The 20,980-nt window shown below is 37.3% G+C and overlaps 1 protein-coding gene across 3 annotated transcripts in view; it reads right to left on the bottom strand.

Moving 5' to 3' along the window:
- vwa8 (von Willebrand factor A domain containing 8) overlaps positions 1 to 20,980 on the bottom strand; it is a 304,338-nt gene that overhangs the window by 53,785 nt on the left and 229,573 nt on the right. For all 3 annotated transcript variants that reach the window (XM_062061646.1, XM_062061645.1, XM_062061644.1), the window contains 4 exons: positions 17,642 to 17,750; positions 6,934 to 7,059; positions 6,505 to 6,663; positions 3,276 to 3,374 (listed from right to left, as the gene is read on the bottom strand). In XM_062061646.1, the coding sequence (XP_061917630.1) occupies positions 3,276 to 3,374; positions 6,505 to 6,663; positions 6,934 to 7,059; positions 17,642 to 17,750 (493 nt within the window). The remainder of the gene's footprint in view (positions 1 to 3,275; positions 3,375 to 6,504; positions 6,664 to 6,933; positions 7,060 to 17,641; positions 17,751 to 20,980) is intronic.

The following is a 20,980-nucleotide window of genomic DNA, read 5'->3' as shown; positions in this document are numbered from 1 at the left end:
AAAATGCGCCTTGTTAAATTGTGAAAATAAGGCATTTTGATGGCCACAGTTTGACCCTGGACCAGGTTATTTCCCATCATAAACTCTTGTTTGGAGTTCAGAATTTGTACTTTTGCAGACCACACCACATGAAACGGAATGTTCCGTAGAACAGTGGTCCCCAACCTTTTTGTAGCTGGGGACCGGTCAACGCTTGAAAATTTGTCCCACGGACTGGGAGGGTAGGGGGGATTTTTTTTATTTATTTATTTTTTTCCCCATAAAGAAATACAATCATGTGTGCTTACGGACTGTATCCCTGCAGACTGTATTGATCTATATTGACATACACAATATGTATATATTGTGTTTTTTTATGTTGATTTATTTTTTTTTTATTTTTTTTTTTATTTTTTATTTTTTTAAATTAATTTTTTTTTATTTCTTGCGCGGCCCGGTACTAATCGGTCTTTTGCAGACCCCACCACATGAAACGGAATGTTCCGTAGAACAGTGGTCCCCAACCTTTTTGTAGCTGGGGACCGGTCAACGCTTGAAAATTTGTCCCACGGACTAAGGGGGTAGGGGGGATTTATTTTATTTTATTTATTTTTTCTCCCCATAAAGAAATACAATCATGTGTGCTTACGGACTGTATCCCTGCAGACTGTATTGATCTATATTGACATACACAATATGTATATATTGTGTTTTTTTATGTTGATTTAATTAAAAAAAAAAAAAAATTTTTTTTTTTTTTTTTTAATTTCTTGCGCGGCCCGGTACCAATCGGTCTTTTGCAGACCCCACCACATGAAACGGAATGTTCCGTAGAACAGTGGTCCCCAACCTTTTTGTAGCTGGGGACCGGTCAACGCTTGAAAATTTGTCCCACGGACTGGGAGGGTAAGGGGGATTTTTTTTTTTTTTTTTTTTTCCCCATAAAGAAATACAATCATGTGTGCTTACGGACTGTATCCCTGCAGACTGTATTGATCTATATTGACATACACAATATGTATATATTGTGTTTTTTTATGTTGATTTAATTTTTAAAAAAAACAACTTTTTTTTTTTTTTTTTTAATTTCTTGTGCGGCCCGGTACCAATCGGTCTTTTGCAGACCCCACCACATGAAACGGAATGTTCCGTAGAACAGTGGTCCCCAACCTTTTTGTAGCTGGGGACCGGTCAACGCTTGAAAATTAGTCCCACGGACTGGGGGGGTAGGGGGGATTTTTTTTTTTTTTTTTTCTCCCCATAAAGAAATACAATCATGTGTGCTTACGGACTGTATCCCTGCAGACTGTATTGATCTATATTGACATACACAATATGTATATATTGTGTTTTTTTATGTTGATTTAATTTTTAAAAAAAAATAAAAAAAATTTTTTTTTTTTAAATTTCTTGCGCGGCCCGGTACCAATCGGTCTTTTGCAGACCCCACCACATGAAACGGAATGTTCCGTAGAACAGTGGTCCCCAACCTTTTTGTAGCTGGGGACCGGTCAACGCTTGAAAATTAGTCCCACGGACTGGGGGGGTAGGGGGGATTTTTTTTTTTTCTCCCCATAAAGAAATACAATCATGTGTGCTTACGGACTGTATCCCTGCAGACTGTATTGATCTATATTGACATACACAATATGTATATATTGTGTTTTTTTATGTTGATTTAATTTTTTTAAAAAAAAAATTTTTTTTTTTTTTTTTTTTTTTAAATTTCTTGCGCGGCCCGGTACCAATTGGTCTTTTGCAGACCCCACCACATGAAACGGAATGTTCCGTAGAACAGTGGTCCCCAACCTTTTTGTAGCTGGGGACCGGTCAACGCTTGAAAATTAGTCCCACGGACTGGGGGGGTAGGGGGGATTTTTTTTTTTTTTTTTTTTACCCCATAAAGAAATACAATCATGTGTGCTTACGGACTGTATCCCTGCAGACTGTATTGATCTATATTGACATACACAATATGTATATATTGTGTTTTTTATGTTGATTTAATTTTTAAAAAAATAAATAAATAAAATAAAATAAAAAAAAATTTTTTTTAAATTTCTTGCGCGGCCCGGTACCAATCGGTCTTTTGCAGACCCCACCACATGAAACGGAATGTTCCGTAGAACAGTGGTCCCCAACCTTTTTGTAGCTGGGGACCGGTCAACGCTTGAAAATTTGTCCCACGGACTGGGAGGGTAGGGGGGATTTTTTTTTTCTTTTTTTTTTTTTTTTTTTTCTCCCCATAAAGAAATACAATCATGTGTGCTTACGGACTGTATCCCTGCAGACTGTATTGATCTATATTGACATACACAATATGTATACATTGTGTTTTTTTATGTTGACTTAATTTTTAAAAAAAATAAAAAATAAAAAATAAAAAATTTTTTTTTTTTTTTAATTTCTTGCGCGGGCCGGTACTAATCGGTCTTTTGCAGACCCCACCACATGAAACGGAATGTTCCGTAGAACAGTGGTCCCCAACCTTTTTGTAGCTGGGGACCGGTCAACGCTTGAAAATTTGTCCCACGGACTGGGGGGGTAGGGGGGATTTTTTTTTTTTTTTTTCCCCCATTAAGAAATACAATCATGTGTGCTTACGGACTGTATCCCTGCTGACTGTATTGATCTATATTGACATACACAATATGTATATATTGTGTTTTTTATGTTGATTTAATTTTTTTTTTAAATTTCTTGCGCGACCCGGTACCAATCGGTCTTTTGCAGACCCCACCACATGAAACGGAATGTTCCGTAGAACGGTGGTCCCCAACCTTTTTGTAGCTGGGGACCGGTCAACGCTTGAAAATTTGTCCCACGGACTGGGAGGGTAGGGGGGATTTTTTTTTTTCCCCCATAAAGAAATACAATCATGTGTGCTTACGGACTGTATCCCTGCAGACTGTATTGATCTATATTGACATACACAATATGTATGTATTGTGTTTTTTATGTTTATTTAATTTTTAAAAAAATAAATAAATAAAATAAAAAAAATTTTAATTTTTTTTATTTCTTGCGCGGCCCGGTACCAATCGGTCTTTTGCAGACCCCACCACATGAAACGGAATGTTCCGTAGAACAGTGGTCCCCAACCTTTTTGTAGCTGACTGTATTGATCTATATTGACATACACAATATGTATATATTGTGTTTTTTATGTTGATTTAATTATAAAAAAAAAATAAAAACAATTTTTTTTTTTTTTTTTAATTTCTTGCGCGGCCCGGTACCAATCGGTCCGCGGCCCGGTACCGGTGGTTGGGGACCACTGCCGTAGAAGATTCTACCTTGAGAACTTTGAGTCTCTGCTTGTTGTTCTTGGGGACTTTGCCCACTTGGACCAGCTCGATGTCGTAGCCGTCACCCGAGTGGCCCACGATGTCGTACTGCAGGAAAGAAGACAACATCAGTAAAGACAAAAATAAATAAAAAATACAATCCACGGATTAAATTGAATGACGGTAGCGACACGTCGCTTTTTGACGCAACAACGCCACCTTGACCCAGAACGGCACAAAGGATGACGTGCCAAGTGGGATGCCACATGACGCCCACTTAAGTAGTATTTGAACCCCGTGCATGCCGAGTACATGCTTGCCATATACTGTCAAGCTTCCATCATAACTAGCTTATGTAATAGCGGGGGGGTGGGGGGGGGGGGGGGGTGTCTGCCTGGCACCACCGGATCAACTCTTCTTCTATTTCAGGATGTTTACGAGCTGTTTGGAATACCAGCCCTGACCGTGTGACTTCTCTTTTTCAGTGTTGCCGGGTAGGAAAATGTGCTGTCTGAAGAGACCCGAAGACAATGTTGACTATTTAGCATACTGAGGTTGTGCATGTGCTGTTAAAAAGTACATAGCAATGGTATATAAAGTGTCAGAAAAGTTCCAGGACTGTTGATCGTATTCTTGGATGTGAGTGGAAACGTCCACGGCGAGTTCTTAACACAGGGAGAGTTGTGGCAGGAATGGATTATATTTTGCATTCCTAATCATTGTAGCGACCTGGCTGTTAAAGTTAAGGAGTTATGTATCAGGGGTTAATTTGTGTCTTTATAACGAAAGCTTTTTTTGGACACTGAATGTAAGACGCTAAATGTTTTGAATGAATTATTTTTAACATTAAATTATTTTAATTATATTACCTCAGAGATCCCCAACCACCCGGGCCGCGGACCGATTGGTACCGGGCCGCACAAGAAATTTAAAAAAAAAAAAAAAAAAAAAAAAAAAAAATTTTTTTTTATTTTTTTTTTTTAATGAAATCAACATAAAAAACACAATACATACATTATATATCAATATAGATCAATACAGTCTGCAGGGATACAGTCCGTAAGCACACATGATTGTATTTATTTATGTAAAAAAAAAAAAAAAAAAAAAAAAAAACAAAAAAAAAAAATTAAATACACCCCCCCCCCCCCCCCCCCCCCCCCCCCACCGGTCCGTGGGACAAATTTTCAAGCGTTGACCGCGTCCGCAGCTACAAAAAGGTTGGGGACCACTGTATTACCATATTAAAAAAAAATTGTAAGAATAATGAGTGTGTTTAAAAATTCAGTGTGCTAAAACATAGTGTTTCAAAATTCAGTGTGTAAAAATTCTGTTTGAAAAAATTTAGTGCAGAACTTTTTTATAAAATCTAAATATTTCAATATTTGTGGCTCAAAACTCAAGGCTCAAAACTTGACACCTCACTGGCTGTTCTGAGACAGGATGGATTGCTTCAGTCGTCATTCACCCAAAGTAAGTCTTGAAGCAATGAATATTTCTGCACTGAATTTTTCTACACTGATTTTTTTCACAATAAATTTTGACCCAAAAAAATGTTTTAAACACATTTTGCTCACTATTTTTCTTCAATAAAATGTTTCTATAATTTGCTGACAAAAAATGTTGTGTCCAAAAAAGGTTTTGTATTCAAGACAGAACTTTACCTCCATACTTTCAAAACTGAGTGCACCACAGAACTAGTGACAGTGTTGGGGACTTTTTTTTATTTACCGTAATTTCCGGACTATAAACCGCTAACTTTTTCCCCGTCGTTCTGGTCCCTGCGGCTTATACAAGGGTGCGGCTTATTTACGGCCTGTTCTTCTCCGACACCGACGAAGAGGATTTCGGTGGGTTTAGTACGCAGGAGGAAGACGATGACACAATGATTAAAGACTGACTTTTCATATACCGGTAGGCTGGTTATTTGATAACGTACAGGCGAGCACTTTGTATTATTTTGCACCGTTGTATTATTTGTACTCTGCACAAATGCTGTTCGCCATGTCAAAGATGTGAAAGTTTGATTGAATGATTGAAAGATTTATTGTTAATAAATGGGACGCTATATACTACGGTAATTACACATCAAAACCCTGCGGCTTATAGTCGGGTGCGGCTTATATATGGAGCAATCTGTATTTTCCCCTAAATTTGGCTGGTGCAGCTTATAGTCAGGTGCGGCTTATAGTCCGGAAATTACGGTATTTAAAAAAAAAAAAGAAAAAAAAAAGTATTTATTATTTTTATTTATTATTATTTTTATTTATTTTTAATACACTGTAGCACTTTGAGATTGTTTACTCAATATAAAGTGCTTTTTTACAAATAAATAAAAAATAAAAGTGTGTGTGCGTGTCGGCAGGGTGGCTGAAAATGAGGACAGTAAGCTAGTTGTTGTTTTAGCTTTGGTATTGTATAGAAAGTGGATATGTTTTTTTGAAATGCAGTACTGTGTAGCAATTCATATTGTGGTCAAAGTGTACAAACTTTTACTAACACATGGAGTTTTGTCGAGGCTAGAACCAGTTATTCATATTAAAATTGTTTTATATATTCACCAACCCAGTTCAAGAACCAATTACCGTATTTTTCGGACTATAAGTCGCAGTTTTTTTTTTATAGTTTGGCCGGGGGTGCGACTTATACTCAGGAGCGACTTATGTGTGAAATATCAAATAATATTATTTATCTCATTGACGTAAGAGACTAGACGTATAAGATTTCATGGGATTTAGCGATTAGGAGTGACAGATTGTTTGGTAAACGTATAGCATGTTCTATATGTTATAGTTATTTGAATGACTCTTACCATAATATGTTACGTTAACATACCAGGCACCTTCTCAGTTGGTTATTTATGCCTCATATAACGTACACTTATTCAGCCTGTTGTTCACTATTCTTTATTTATTTGAAATTGCCTTTCAAATGTCTATTCTTGGTGTTGGCTTTTATCAAATACATTTCCCCCAAAAATGCGACTTATACTCCAATGCGACTTATATATGTTTTTTTCCTTCTTTATTATGCATTTTCGGCCGGTGCGACTTATACTCCGAAAAATACGGTATGTCCAAAAATCGAGGTTCCACTGTATTTTTTATTTCCTCATTTGATTTTACAGTACAAAAAAAAACGCATTATGTTGTATTACTAGCCTACAAATGGAAAAGTAGGGGTCCTAAATCCCTTCCCTGAGGAACGCCTCAGCACTTTGAGGAGTGTGTAAGTTCACCTTGAACTTGTGCTCGTAGCTTTCCAGGGCCTCCATGACCATGCACACAGCCTCCATGGAGCGCTCCAGCCGGCCGTCCACGCCGTTGAAGCGGTACATGCTCCCCGAGACGTCGGCCAGCACCCGCAAACGCTTGGGCTTTTGCTGCGGGGTGCCGGGCTGTGAACGCAAAAACACTTCATTTGGACTCAATGTTTTGTTTAGGGCTGAAAATGAGCTACGTTTGGAGCTAAAATAGGCTGCACGAGGGTATTATGGTTTGTATAATTAGCACTGGAAGTATAGAAGAAAGCTAACATGTAATAATGCTCTCATATATGCCACTGAAATGTACTGTGAGACAACATTGTGTGTGTGTGGGCCATAATTGTGTGTGTGTGTGTGTTTAAAGGTGTGGTGCAGGAGCAAAATTTAAACACACGCACGGACCTCAGGGTCCAGCTCTCCTCGCCGTTTATAAATGGCCTTCTCTCCGGTGAGGCCGTCGATGATTTTGGCATCGTCCAGTTCCCCCAGAGCCTGGTTCTTCAGCCACTGGCGCTCCTTAGCTTTAGCCTGCAACACACAAACAAACACGGAGGCACAAAACAGGCCGTCATGTTTTTTTTTCCTCCTGTAAATAAACGCTCAAAAGATGCACAAAAGCGCATCGTCGGATTTCAGCTCAGTGAGCATCTTAAGGATGAATTCCATTTTTGTTTATGTTTGTTGTGGTCCCACCACGGCAAACAGCCAAAATGTGACGAAGGCCGTAGAACTGTAGGTCAAAAGTAGAGGAGAGAGCAATGTAACAATGTACTAATATGACCCAGTTAAAGAAACTATTAAAGGGGACTGCACTTTTTTTGGAATTTTGCCCATCGTTCACAATCCTTATGAGAGACAAGAAGACAAAAGGTTTGTTTTGCATTTTACAAGTACAAATGGGCTTGTTCTAGGTCAGGGAGCACCAACCTTTTTGAAACCAAGAGCTACTTCTTGGGTACTGATTAATGCGAAGGGCTACCAGTTTGATACACACTTCAATAAATTGCCAGAAATAGCCAATTTGCTCAATTTACCTTTAACTCTATGTTATTATTAATAATTAATGATATTTACACTTAATTGAACGGTTCAAAAGAGGAGAAAACCCGAAAAAAATGACAATTAAATTTTTAAACAGATTATCTTCAATTTCGACTCTTTAAAATTCAAAATTCAACCGAAAAAAAAGAAGAGAAAAACTAGGTAATTTGAATCTTTTTGAAAAAAAATTAAAAAAGAATTTATGGAACATCATTAGTAATTTTTCCTGATTAAGATTAATTTTAGAATTTTGATGACATATTTTAAATAAGTTAAAATCCAATTTACACTTTGTTAGAATATATAACAAATTGGACCAAGCTATATTTCTAACAAAGACAAATAATTATTTCTTCTAGATTTTCCAGAACAAAAATTTTAAAAGAAATTCAAAAGACTTTGAAATAAGATTTAAATTTGATTCCACAGATTTTCTAGATTTGCCAGAATAATTTCTTTGAATTTTAATCATAATAAGTTTGAAGAAATATTTCACAAATATTCTTCGTCGAAAAAACAGAAGCTAAAATGAAGAATTAAATTAAAATGTATTTATTATTCTTTACAATAGAAAACATAAATTTACTTGAACATTGATTTAAATTGTCAGGAAAGAAGAGGAAGGAATTTAAAAAGGTAAAAAGGTATATGTGTTTAAAAATCCTAAAATCATTTTTAAGGTTGTATTTTTACTCTAAAATTGTCTTTCTGAAAGTTATAAGAAGCAAAGTAAAAAAAAAATCATGGATTTATTTAAACAAGTGAAGACCAAGTCTTTAAAATATTTTCTTGGATTTTCAAATTCTATTTGAGTTTTGTCTCTCTTAGAATTAAAAATGTCGGGCAAAGCGAGACCAGCTTGCTAGTAAATAAATACAATTTAAAAAATAGAGGCAGCTCACTGGTAAGTGCTGCTATTTGAGCTATTTTTAGAACAGGCCAGCGGGCGACTCATCTGGTCCTTACGGGCTACCTGGTGCCCGCGGGCACCGCGTTGGTGACCCCTGCTCTAGGTATTCTTAGGTATTAGCCGTAAAAGCTAGCTACGGAAAGAGATAAGCTAGCTTCTACATCAGTGCGAAACACGTTTGAGTTTGTAATGAGTTTGTCCTACTAATTTTGGCGGTCCTTGAACTCACCGTAGTTGGTTTACATGTACAACTTTCTCCGTCGCTGCCACAGAAAGATGTGTTTTATGCCACTCCTTCTTTGTATCATTTTGTCCACCAAACGTTTTAGACTGTGCGTGACTGCACAAAGGTGGGCTTTGTTGATGTTATTGACTTGCGTGGAGTACTTATAATCCATGCTAACATGCTATTTAGGCTCGCTGTGTGTACATATTGCATCATTAGGCCTCGTTTGTCTATATTTGAGCTCATTTAATTTCCTTTACTTATGTCCTCTGTGTATTTAATTTATATTTGCATGTCTCATGACACATTATCTGTATGTAATATTGGCTGCATTTCTGATGGTGTGCCATGTTGTTCCAGACCACAGCAAACGTTACCATGTTGTCCCAGACCACAGCAAACGTTACCCAGCTTGCAACGATTGTAATAAATCCATTAGAAGAAGACAGCTTGTCCTTTCCTTTAACTTGGACACACACATCTATACCTTTGGCAGTTTTAACCTCTTAAGGCCCAAGCTGTTTGCTTACATGCTTTTTTTTTTTATTTCTCTTTGCTATTTGGGCTTATTGGACCCTAATTAGAATAAAAACTAAGAATCATCTTTTTATATGATGCACTTAGTCCATAAGTAACAAACGTGTACTTCATGCTTAGTGACATGCTAATTCTTATTTTTACACTTTTTTTTTCCAAATTCCATTGTATGTTATACTCTTCTGACACCACCAGATGGCAGTATATGTGTCCACGTAAGCGGCCATAAGACCCCAATTCAGTAGTGTAGACAATTTTGGAAATAAGAGCTAAAAGGTGCTGTCCACGCATGTGGCCACTCAGGCCTTTAGAGCAGTGGTTCTTAACCTTGTTGGAGGTACCGAACCCCACCAGTTTCATATGCGCATTCACCGAACCCTTCTATAGTGAAAAATAAGATGTTTTTTTTTCAAATTCAAGACAAAGTTATATGTTTTTGGTACACTTTCTAAGTAACAAAGACTTAATTTACGGTATATATATATATAAGTATATATATATATATATACAAACCCCGTTTCCATATGAGTTGGGAAATTGTGTTAGATGTAAATATAAACGGAATACAATGATTTGCGAATCATTTTCAACCCATATTCAGTTGAATATACTACAAAGACAACATATTTGATGTTCAAACTCATAAACATTTTTTTTTGTGCAAATAATCATTAACTTTAGAATTTGATGCCAGCAACACGTGACAAAGAAGTTGGGAAAGGTGGCAATAAATACTGATAAGGTTGAGGAACGCTCATCAAACACTTATTTGGAACATCCCACAGGTGTGCAGGCTAATTGGGAACAGGTGGGTGCCATGATTGGGTATAAAAACGGCTTCCCAAAAAATGCTCAGTCTTTCACAAGAAAGGATGGGGCGAGGTACACCACTTTGTCCACAACTGCGTGAGCAAATAGTCAAACAGTTTAAGAACAACGTTTTTCAAAGTGCAATTGCAAGAAATTTAGGGATTTCAACATCTACGGTCCTTAATATCATCAAAAGGTTCAGAGAATCTGGAGAAATCACTGCACGTAAGCGGCTTGGCCGGAAACCAACATCGAATGACCGTGACCTTCGATCCCTCAGACGGCACTGTATCAAAAACCGACATCAATCTCTAAAGGATATCACCACATGGGCTCAGGAACACTTCAGAAAACCACTGTCAGTAACTACAGTTGGTCACAACATCTGTAAGTGCAAGTTAAAGCTCTACTATGCAAAACGAAAGCCATTTATCAACAACACCCAGAAACGCCGCCGGCTTCTCTGGGCCCGAGATCATCCAAGATGGACTCATGCAAAGTGGAAAAGTGTTGTGTGGTCTGAGGAGTCCACATTTCAAATTGTTTTTGGAAATATTCGACATCGTGTCATCCGGACCAAAGGGGAAGCGAACCATCCAGACTGTTATCGACGCAAAGTTCAAAAGCCAGCATCTGTGATGGTATGGGGGTGTATTAGTGCCCAAGGCATGGGTAACTTACACATCTGTGAATGCACCATTAATGCTGAAAGGTACATACAGGTTTTGGAGCAACATACACTACCGTTCAAAAGTTTGGGGTCACCCAAACAATTTTGTGGAATAGCCTTCATTTCTAAGAACAAGAATAGACTGTCGAGTTTCAGATGAAAGTTCTCTTTTTCTGGCCATTTTGAGCGTTTAATTGACCCCACAAATGTGATGCTCCAGAAACTCAATCTGCTCAAAGGAAGGTCAGTTTTGTAGCTTCTGTAACGAGCTAAACTGTTTTCAGATGTGTGAACATGATTGCACAAGGGTTTTCTAATCATCAATTAGCCTTCTGAGCCAATGAGCAAACACATTGTACCATTAGAACACTGGAGTGATAGTTGCTGGAAATGGGCCTCTATACACCTATGTAGATATTGCACCAAAAACCAGACATTTGCAGCTAGAATAGTCATTTACCACATTAGCAATGTATAGAGTGTATTTCTTTAAAGTTAAGACTAGTTTAAAGTTATCTTCATTGAAAAGTACAGTGCTTTTCCTTCAAAAATAAGGACATTTCAATGTGAGCCCAAACTTTTGAACGGTAGTGTATGTTGCCATCTAAGTGCCGTCTTTTTCATGGACGCCCCTGCTTATTTCAGCAAGACAATGCCAAGCCACATTCAGCACGTGTTACAACAGCGTGGCTTCATAAAAAAAGAGTGCGGGTACTTTCCTGGCCCGCCTGCAGTCCAGACCTGTCTCCCATTGAAAATGTGTGGCGCATTATGAAGCCTAAAATACGACAGCGGAGACCCCCGGACTGTTGAACGACTGAAGCTCTACATAAAACAAGAATGGGAAAGAATTCCACTTTCAAACCTTCAACAATTAGTTTCCTCAGTTCCCAATCGTTTATTGAGTGTTGTTAAAAGGAAAGGCCATGTAACACAGTGGTGAACATGCCCTTTCCCAACTACTTTGGCACGTGTTGCAGCCATGAAATTCTAAGTTAATTATTATTTGAAAAAAAAAAAAAAAAAGTTTATGAGTTTGAACATCAAATATGTTGTCTTTGTAGTGCATTCAATTGAATATGGGTTGGAAAGGATTTGCAAATCATTGTATTCCGTTTATATTTACATCTAACAATTTCCCAACTCATATGGAAACGGGGTTTGTAAAATAAATATTTGAATTTCAGTGAATTCTAGCTATAAATAACCCCCCATCTCCCGAATTCAGAGGTCTCAAGGTTGGCAAGTATGCTGTAATCGCCAACAATCTCAGCTCCTAATCTGACATTTCATGAAATGTTTTGGAAGTATCTCGCACAAAACGTAACCAAAACGCACTACTTTTGTCACAGTGTGAAGGCTGTCCTGGCTGCTCAGTACAACACAACATCAAGTGTTTCCATATCAGGCGTTGACAGAAGGGGGGCTTTCCCTCTAGTGTGGAATACACACAATACACTGTCGGCCTGGTGAAAAGTTGCCAAGAATGCGTCATTGTGTGTTTCTTGTGTGCGTGTCAAATCACTCCTCAGGTATGATAAAAATAACAGGACTTCACAGCATCACGTGCTTGTCATCTCCCTCATATTAACTTGGGAGGGGGGGAAAGAGGCCGCAGGCTACGAGGACAAAGGCAAACAATAAGTAGAGTTCAAAGCCAGCATGGCTCCAAACACCTGGTTGGAAAAACACACACACACACACACACACACACGTGCACACACACACTACAGGTACAAATAAGCACTTCACACCTGGCAGGAGAATATTAGTCTTAGGGTTTTTTTTTAACATGGCGACTTACTCTGTAATCATTCTTATATTAGAAGATATTTTTCCTCTGAATCCATGACTCACACACATTACACACAAACACACTAAGACACGAGTAATGGAGCACACATGCGTTTCCTGAGCTACTCTCAAACAAATAGAGGAAAGTCAAAACAATGATGCAAAGTTGAAAGCACATCCTGAACAATATGGCCGCTACGCTGTATTCAATCAGACCTCAAAAACGAAGATAAACTTGTGTTAGCCTACTTTTAGTTAGCATTTGAATCCCACTTGTGTTAGCATTCCAGTGTTTCCCACACATTAATTTATTTGTGGCGTCACAAATAGATTTAATTTTTTTTTTTTTTTTTTTTTTTTTGTCCTGTCCAGCTTCTCAGGCAAATTATACAGTTGATGTAGATGCCCATACAGGCTGTTCAGATTTACTTTACAAAAGAGAAGTGTAGGATACTTCTCTTGTTGCCTTATTTGTATTTGACCACGACTGTTTTCTGTTTATTTGTTACTGACTGTGGCAGGACACCTCTGCCTCTGTTTCACTTTATGTTGCTGGTAAATAATATAGTTGTAGTAGTAGGCTAAAGTTAAATTATTTAGTATGCACTAATTAAAGGGGCAGAGCTTTAAGAGACATTTTAGCTTTTATATTTTATAAGATATATTTTTTGTAAGAACCACAATTAATAAATATATTTCAGTGAATAACTTATTGTTCAAATCTGTATATAAATATGTACATAAAGTGTTGTAATTATATTGTAAAATGGATGGATGGACGTTTAAAACAAAACTGTTATTATTAATTAGTAAGTATACATTTTTTTTAGCCTTTTTAGAGAAAATCATATTGTAGTAAATTATGCAAAATACTCGATGATGTCATGGTGACCACGCCCATAGCCACGCCCCCACCGCCACAGGTATCTTGGCAGTTTATGGGAAACACTGCATTCTGTTTGTTAGCATTCGATGCACAGTTGTGTTAGCCGTCTGTTGGTTTGCATTTGCTGTGCAGTTGTGTTGTCCTATGTTGTGTTCAAGTAGCTGCTATGTTTAAAAACCCGGATGCTCTCTACTCGGATATAACTAGACACGTCACGCCTTTTGGAGCTGCGCGCCTACGCTTCCAGTTCCAGGGCATTCCATTGTTGCAGATGGCACGGAATCAAAGACAACAAGAATGCGCTGCATACTGTTGCAAAATATGTTGATGGTTGAAACGAGGACACTAGAACTAGTTTTTCATCGGGTAAGATTATATTTTTGCAATGTTTTTCAAACATTTTTACGTTGACAACAAAGCAAACAACATGAAAATAGGTGTAGAAAAGAGCATGTTATGATTTATTTTTAATATACAACTAGTGATGTCCGATAATGGCTTTTTTGCCGATATCCGATATTCCGATATTGTCCAACTCTTAGTTACCGATTCCGATATCAAACAATACCGATATATACAGTCGTGGAATTAACACATTATTATGCCTAATTTTGTTGTGATGCCCCGCTGGATGCATTAAACAATGCGGTGTTTCCCATAAACTGCCAAGATATCTGTGGCGGTGGGGGCGTGGCTATGGGCGTGGCCACCATGACATCATCGACTAATTTGCATAATTTACTACAATGATATGATTTTCTCTAAAAAGGCTCAAAAAATGTATACTTACTAATTAATAATAACAGTTTTGTTTTAAACGTCCATCCATCCATCCATTTTACAATACAATTACAACACTTAATGTTCATATTTATATACAGATTTGAACAATAAGTTATTCACTTAAATATATTTATTAATTGTGGTTCTTACAAAAAATATATATTCTAAAATATAAAAGGTAAAATGTCTCTTAAAGCTCTGCCCCTTTAATTAGTGCATACTAAATAATTTAACTTTAGCCTACTACTTTAACCATATTATTTACCAGCAACATAAAGTGAAACAGAGGCAGAGGTGTCCTCTGCCACAGTCAGTAACAAATAAACAGAAAACAGTAGTGGTCAAATATAAATAAGGCAACAAGAGAAGTATCCTACACTTTTCTTTTGTAAAGTAAATCTGAACAGCCTACATGGGCATCTACATCAACTAGATGATATGCCTGAGAAGCTGGACAGGACAAAAAAAATAAAAATAAAAATAAATAAATAAATTTGTGCCGCCACAAATAAATGAATGTGTGGGAAACCCTGCAATGTAACTTTACCATGAATTGATTAACGTGGACCCCGACTTAAACAAGTTGAAAAACTTATTGGGGTGTTACCATTTAGTGGTCAATTGTACGGAATATGTACTGTACTGTGCAATCTACTCATAAAAGTTTCAATCAATCAATCAAAAACAAGGTTTTCCAAAATAAGGGAACAACTTCAACTCCAGTTATGGAAAAAAGTGCCAACATGGCACTGCCATATTTATTATTGAAGTCACAAAGTGCTTTTTTTTTTTAAAACATGCCTCAGAACAACAGCTTGGAATTTGGGACATGCTCTCCCTGAGATAATCCTGATACCCACTACAACTATGGGAAATACTATACTTTGACTTTCACAAAGGTCATTATTATTTTAATTTTTTTTTTAAACATGCCTCAAAACAACAGCTACAAAAACAATGAAGGCACACAGCTTCAGTCCAGAGTATACTCCTACGACCGTGTTTTACCGGATATGTACCACTCCGTACAGCGGCGTTTTAAAAAGTCATTCATTTTACTTTTTGAAACCGATACCGATAATTTCCCATGTTACATTTTAAAGCATTTATCAGCCGATATCATCGGACATCTCTATATACAACGCATTGTATTGTATTGCTTAAAGGGGAACATTGCCCCTGCTAAGATGGCCGCCGCGTAGGCACGTTGTTTAGCATTGTAGCTACTGCGCACTGACATAGGCAGTTATATCTATTAGAATACCGTATTTCCTTAAATTGGCGCAGGGAATATAGTATTCGCACGTCTAGAATTACTGCCAGGTCAAACTCGTTTCTCAAAATAATTAACGCATGCTTGGCCTTATCGCCGGTTCATTATTAACGCCGGATCAAATTCGTTTCGCAAAATATTAATTTTATTATCGCATGTCTATAATTTTCGCGGGGTCAAACTCGTTTCGCAAAATATTTAGCATATGGCTAGAACATCTGCCGGGTCAAATTCGTTACGTCACGAGTGACGCTTTACCTGTCCTCATTTTCAAAATGGAGGAAGCTGCTTTCAGTAGTTTGCAATCGCACAAAGGAAAAAAGATAAAGAGCTATTCAGTAGGATTTAAGGTCCAAGCTATTGAATACCGGTACAGTATGCTAAAAAGAACAGTAAGCAGCTATGTTTTATAAATATACCGTAGCTGCGTGTGTCAAATACTGTATGAGTCATTAAAACTCCCGGTGGTAGAGGGCGCTGCCGCGCTAGTGATCCTTCTTGCGACTTCCGGTACTGCAGAAGAAGTGACAACACGCAGCAAGAGATTTTTTTTTTTTGTCTCTCTCGCCTGAACTTTTACTTTTAACATGGAGGATTACATACCGGTATCTAAAATAAAACAGTTTTCCAAACTGGACTTTCAATGGAAGCAGGAGGTAATAATTAAAGGAATATCTCCATCGAGACAGAGAGACTTTTAAAACTGAAGAAAGAAAATAATGAACACTTTTATAACCAAGTTATCGATGCTTTTGGTCAGAAGGAGCTGCAAATGGACTCCATTTATAAGTACAGGTAAGACCATAACAACGTTTTTTTAATTAAATGTGCTTTTCATGATGGTATGCTTACATCACACTCAAAGCGCACGCCTAAATTTACCGCATTCCTTTTGGTAAACGCCGGAGTGAGAAGAGGTTTTAAAATAATTAGCGCATGCACGGCCATCCCGCAGGCTTCCGGTAAACGCCGGAGTGACGGGAGGTTTTAAATTAATTAACGCCCCTGCGGCTATTCAAGGAAATACGGTACATTTATTCATATAATTAAGGGACTTTTATAAAATTCTTATAATGTACATATATTTCATGAATGTCCTTTCTCTGGTTTGTTCATCAGCCGCCCCAAGTTGCCAAGGAGACAAAAATAGCAAGCGCTATTGGCCAATTTGTTTTGAACAATTGTGTCTAATGAATTCTGCCTAGCAACAAGTGGACTTGACCAGGAAAAATAATCTGGTAAAAGCCATATAGGATTTTATCTTATTATTGATGTCAACCTACTGTCACTTTAGCCATGTTGTACTGCGCAGCCACAAAATAAAAAATGCACACTTAATATGTAACTTATTAAGGGCATTTAAATTGTTTTTTATGTATTTAATGCATTGCAAATCATTTGCTTGTTTTTGTTGTGTTTTAATAGATTTGATTATTGACAATTAATTCCATGTAGTGAGCAACCACATGCCTGGTTCCATTCTATGGTTATCATTAGGGATAATGTTTTTTTCGCCGATATCCGATATTCCGATATTGTCCAACTCTTAATTACCGATACCGATATATACAGTCGTGGAATTAACACATTATTATGCCCAATTTGGACAACCAGGTATGGTGAAGATAAGGTCCTTTTAAAAAAAACATAAAATAAAATATAAATAAATTAAAAACATTTTCTTGAATAAAAAAGAAAGTACAACAATATAAAAACAGTTGCATAGAAACTAGTAATGAATGAAAATGAGTCAAATTAAGTGTTAAAGGTTAGTACTATTAGTGGAGCAGCAGCACGCACAATCATGTGTGCTTACGGACTGTATCCCTTGCAGACTGTATTGATATATATTGATATATAATGTAGGAACCAGAATATTAATAACAGAAAGAAACAACCCTTTTGTGTGAGTGAGTGTAAATGGGAGAGGGAGGTTTTTTGGGTTGGTGCACTAATTGTAAGTGTATCTTGTGTTTTTTATGTTGATTTATTAAAAAATTAAAAATACAAATAAAAAAACGATACAATAATAAAAAACCTGATACCGATAATTTCCGATATTACATTTTTAAAGCATTTTTCTCTATTTATCATCACTTATTTTATTTTTTTCTTCCAAATTTGAGCAGAAGGTCCAGATCTAACACACGTTGGGAGATTAGGATAAGATGACGTCAAACCTGCAACGTGTCCAGGATGATGCGCAGAGACTGAACTTGTCTCCTGACGGCGCTGGAGAATCGCTCGTAGGTGGCGGCGTCGTACTCGCTCATGTCGATCTCCTTCAGCCTGTCGGGAGAGGCGCACATAGCGTCATCTAGTTGGACTTCTCGTGACGTTCTCTCATGGCTGCGAGACATAACTTCTCAGAAGAAGCACGTTCCCAGCAGGCACAAGACGTTGATACATGTCCTTTAAAACTGACTTCAAAACAACGTTGCAAAATGGTTGTATTTGTACATTGACTTGACATTGATTAAAGGCCTACTGAAAGCCACCACTACCGACCACGCAGTCTGATAGTTTATATATCAATGATGAAATCTTAACATTGCAACACATGCCAATACGGCCGGGTTAACTTATAAAGTGCAATTTTAAATTTCCCGCTAAACTTCCGGTTGAAAACGTCTATGTATGAGGACGTATGCGTGTGACGTCAATGGTTGAAACGGAAGTATTCGGACACCATTGTATCCCAATACAAAAAGCTCGGTTTTCATCTCAAAATTCCACAGTATTCTGGACATCTGTGTTGGTGAATCTTTTGCAATTTGTTTAATGAACAATGACGACTGCAAAGAAGAAAGTTGTAGGTGGGATCGGTGTATTAGCGGCTGGCTGCAGCAACACAACCAGGAGGACTTTGACTTGGATAGCAGACGCGCTATCCGACGCTAGCCGCCGACCGCACGGATGATCGGGTGAAGTCCTTCGTCGCTCCGTCGATCGCTGGAACGCAGGTGAGCACGGGTGTTGATGAGCAGATGAGGGCTGGCTGGCGTAGGTGGAGAGCTAATGTTTTTAGCATAGCTCTGTGAGGTCCCGTTGCTAAGTTAGCTTCAATGGCGTCGTTAGCAACAGCATTGTTAAGCTTCGCCAGGCTGGAAAGCATTAACCGTGTAGTTACATGTCCATGGTTTAATAGTATTGTTGATTTTCTGTCTATCCTTCCAGTCAGGGGTTTATTTCTTTTGTTTCTATCTGCATTTAAGCCTGATGTGCTATCACGTTAGCTCAGTAGCTAAAGAGCTTCGCCGATGTATTGTCGTGGAGATAAAAGTCACTGTGAATGTCCATTTCGCGTTCTCGACTCTTATTTTCAAGAGGATATAGTATCCGAGGTGGTTTAAAATATAAATCCGTGATCCACAGTAGAAAAAGGAGAAAGTGTGGAATCCAATGAGCCAGCTTGTACCTAAGTTACGGTCAGAGCGAAAAAAGATACGTCCTGCACTGCACTCTAGTCCTTCACTTTCACGTTCCTCATCCACGAATCTTTTATCCTGGCTCAAATGAATGGGGTAATCGTCGCTTTCTCGGTCCGAATCGCTCTCGCTGCTGGTGTAAACAATGGGGAAATGTGAGGAGCCCTTCAACCTGCGACGTCACGCTACTTCCGGTACAGGCAAGCCTTTTTTTTTTATCAGCGACCAAAAGTTGCGAACTTTATCGTCGATGTTCTCTACTAAATCCTTTCAGCAAAAATATGGCAATATCGCGAAATGATCAAGTATGACACATAGAATGGATCTGCTATCCCCGTTTGAATAAAAACATTTCATTTCAGTAGGCCTTTAGTGTTGTAATTGTGTTGAAAATTTTGGTTGGAAAATGATTACATTTCAATGGTCAAATCAACGTCACAACCCAACATTGTCAAAAAACATGTTATTTCAACGTTGTAATTTTGTTGTAGAATATTGGTTGGAAAATGACCAAAATTCAATGGTCAAATCAACGTCAGAACCCAACATTGATTAAACATTGTCAAAAAACATGTTATTTCAACGTTGTAATTGTGTTGTAGAATATTGGTTGGAAAATGACCAAAATTCAATGGTCAAATCAACGTCAGAACCCAACATTGATTAACCGTTGTCAAAAGCATGTTGTTTCAATGCTGTAATTGTGTTGAAAATATTGGTTGGAAAATGATTACATTTCAATGGTCAAATCAACGTCAGAACCCAACATTGTCAAAAAACATGTTATTTCAAAGTTGTAATTGTGTTGTAGAATATTGGTTGGAAAATGACCAAAATTCAATGGTCAAATCAACGTCAGAACCCAACATTGATTAAACATTGTCAAAAAACATGTTATTTCAACGTTGTAATTTTGTTGTAGAATATTGGTTGGAAAATGACCAAAATTCAATGGTCAAATCAACGTCAGAACCCAACATTGATTAAACATTGTCAAAAAACATGTTATTTCAAAGTTGTAATTGTGTTGTAGAATATTGGTTGGAAAATGACCAAAATTCAATGGTCAAATCAACGTCAGAACCCAACATTGATTAAACATTGTCAAAAAACATGTTATTTCAAAGTTGTAATTGTGTTGTAGAATATTGGTTGGAAAATGACCAAAATTCAATGGTCAAATCAACGTCACAACCCAACATTGTCTAACCGTTGTCAAAAGCATGTTGTTTCAATGCTGTAATTGTGTTGAAAATATTGGTTGGAAAATGATTACATTTCAATGGTCAAATCAACGTCAGAACCCAACATTGTCAAAAAACATGTTATTTCAACGTTGTAATTTTGTTGTAGAATATTGGTTGGAAAATGACCAAAATTCAATGGTCAAATCAACGTCACAACCCAACATTGTCTAACCGTTGTCAAAAGCATGTTGTTTCAATGCTGTAATTGTGTTGGAAAATATTGGTTGGAAAATGATTACATTTCAATGGTCAAATCAACGTCAGAACCCAACATTGTCAAAAAACATGTTATTTCAACGTTGTAATTTTGTTGTACAATATTGGTTGGAAAATGACCAAAATTCAATGGTCAAATCAACGTCAGAACCCAACATTGATTAAACATTGTCAAAAAACATGTTATTTCAACGTTGTAATTGTGTTGTAGAATATTGGTTGGAAAATGACCAAAATTCAATGGTCAAATCAACGTCACAACCCAACATTGTCTAACCGTTGTCAAAAGCATGTTGTTTCAATGCTGTAATTGTGTTGAAAATATTGGTTGGAAAATGATTACATTTCAATGGTCAAATCAACGTCAGAACCCAACATTGTCAAAAAACATGTTATTTCAACGTTGTAATTTTGTTGTAGAATATTGGTTGGAAAATGACCAAAATTCAATGGTCAAATCAACGTCACAACCCAACATTGATTAAACATTGTCAAAAAACATGTTATTTCAAAGTTGTAATTGTGTTGTAGGATATTGGTTGGAAAATGACCAAAATTCAATGGTCAAATCAACGTCACAACCCAACATTGATTAACCGTTGTCAAAAGCATGTTGTTTCAATGCTGT

Source organism: Entelurus aequoreus, linkage group LG10 (genome assembly GCF_033978785.1).
Source record: "Entelurus aequoreus isolate RoL-2023_Sb linkage group LG10, RoL_Eaeq_v1.1, whole genome shotgun sequence".
Lineage (NCBI taxonomy): Eukaryota > Metazoa > Chordata > Actinopteri > Syngnathiformes > Syngnathidae > Entelurus > Entelurus aequoreus.
Note: the sequence above shows the minus strand (reverse complement) of the source record. Positions and strands in the feature narration are given on the sequence as shown.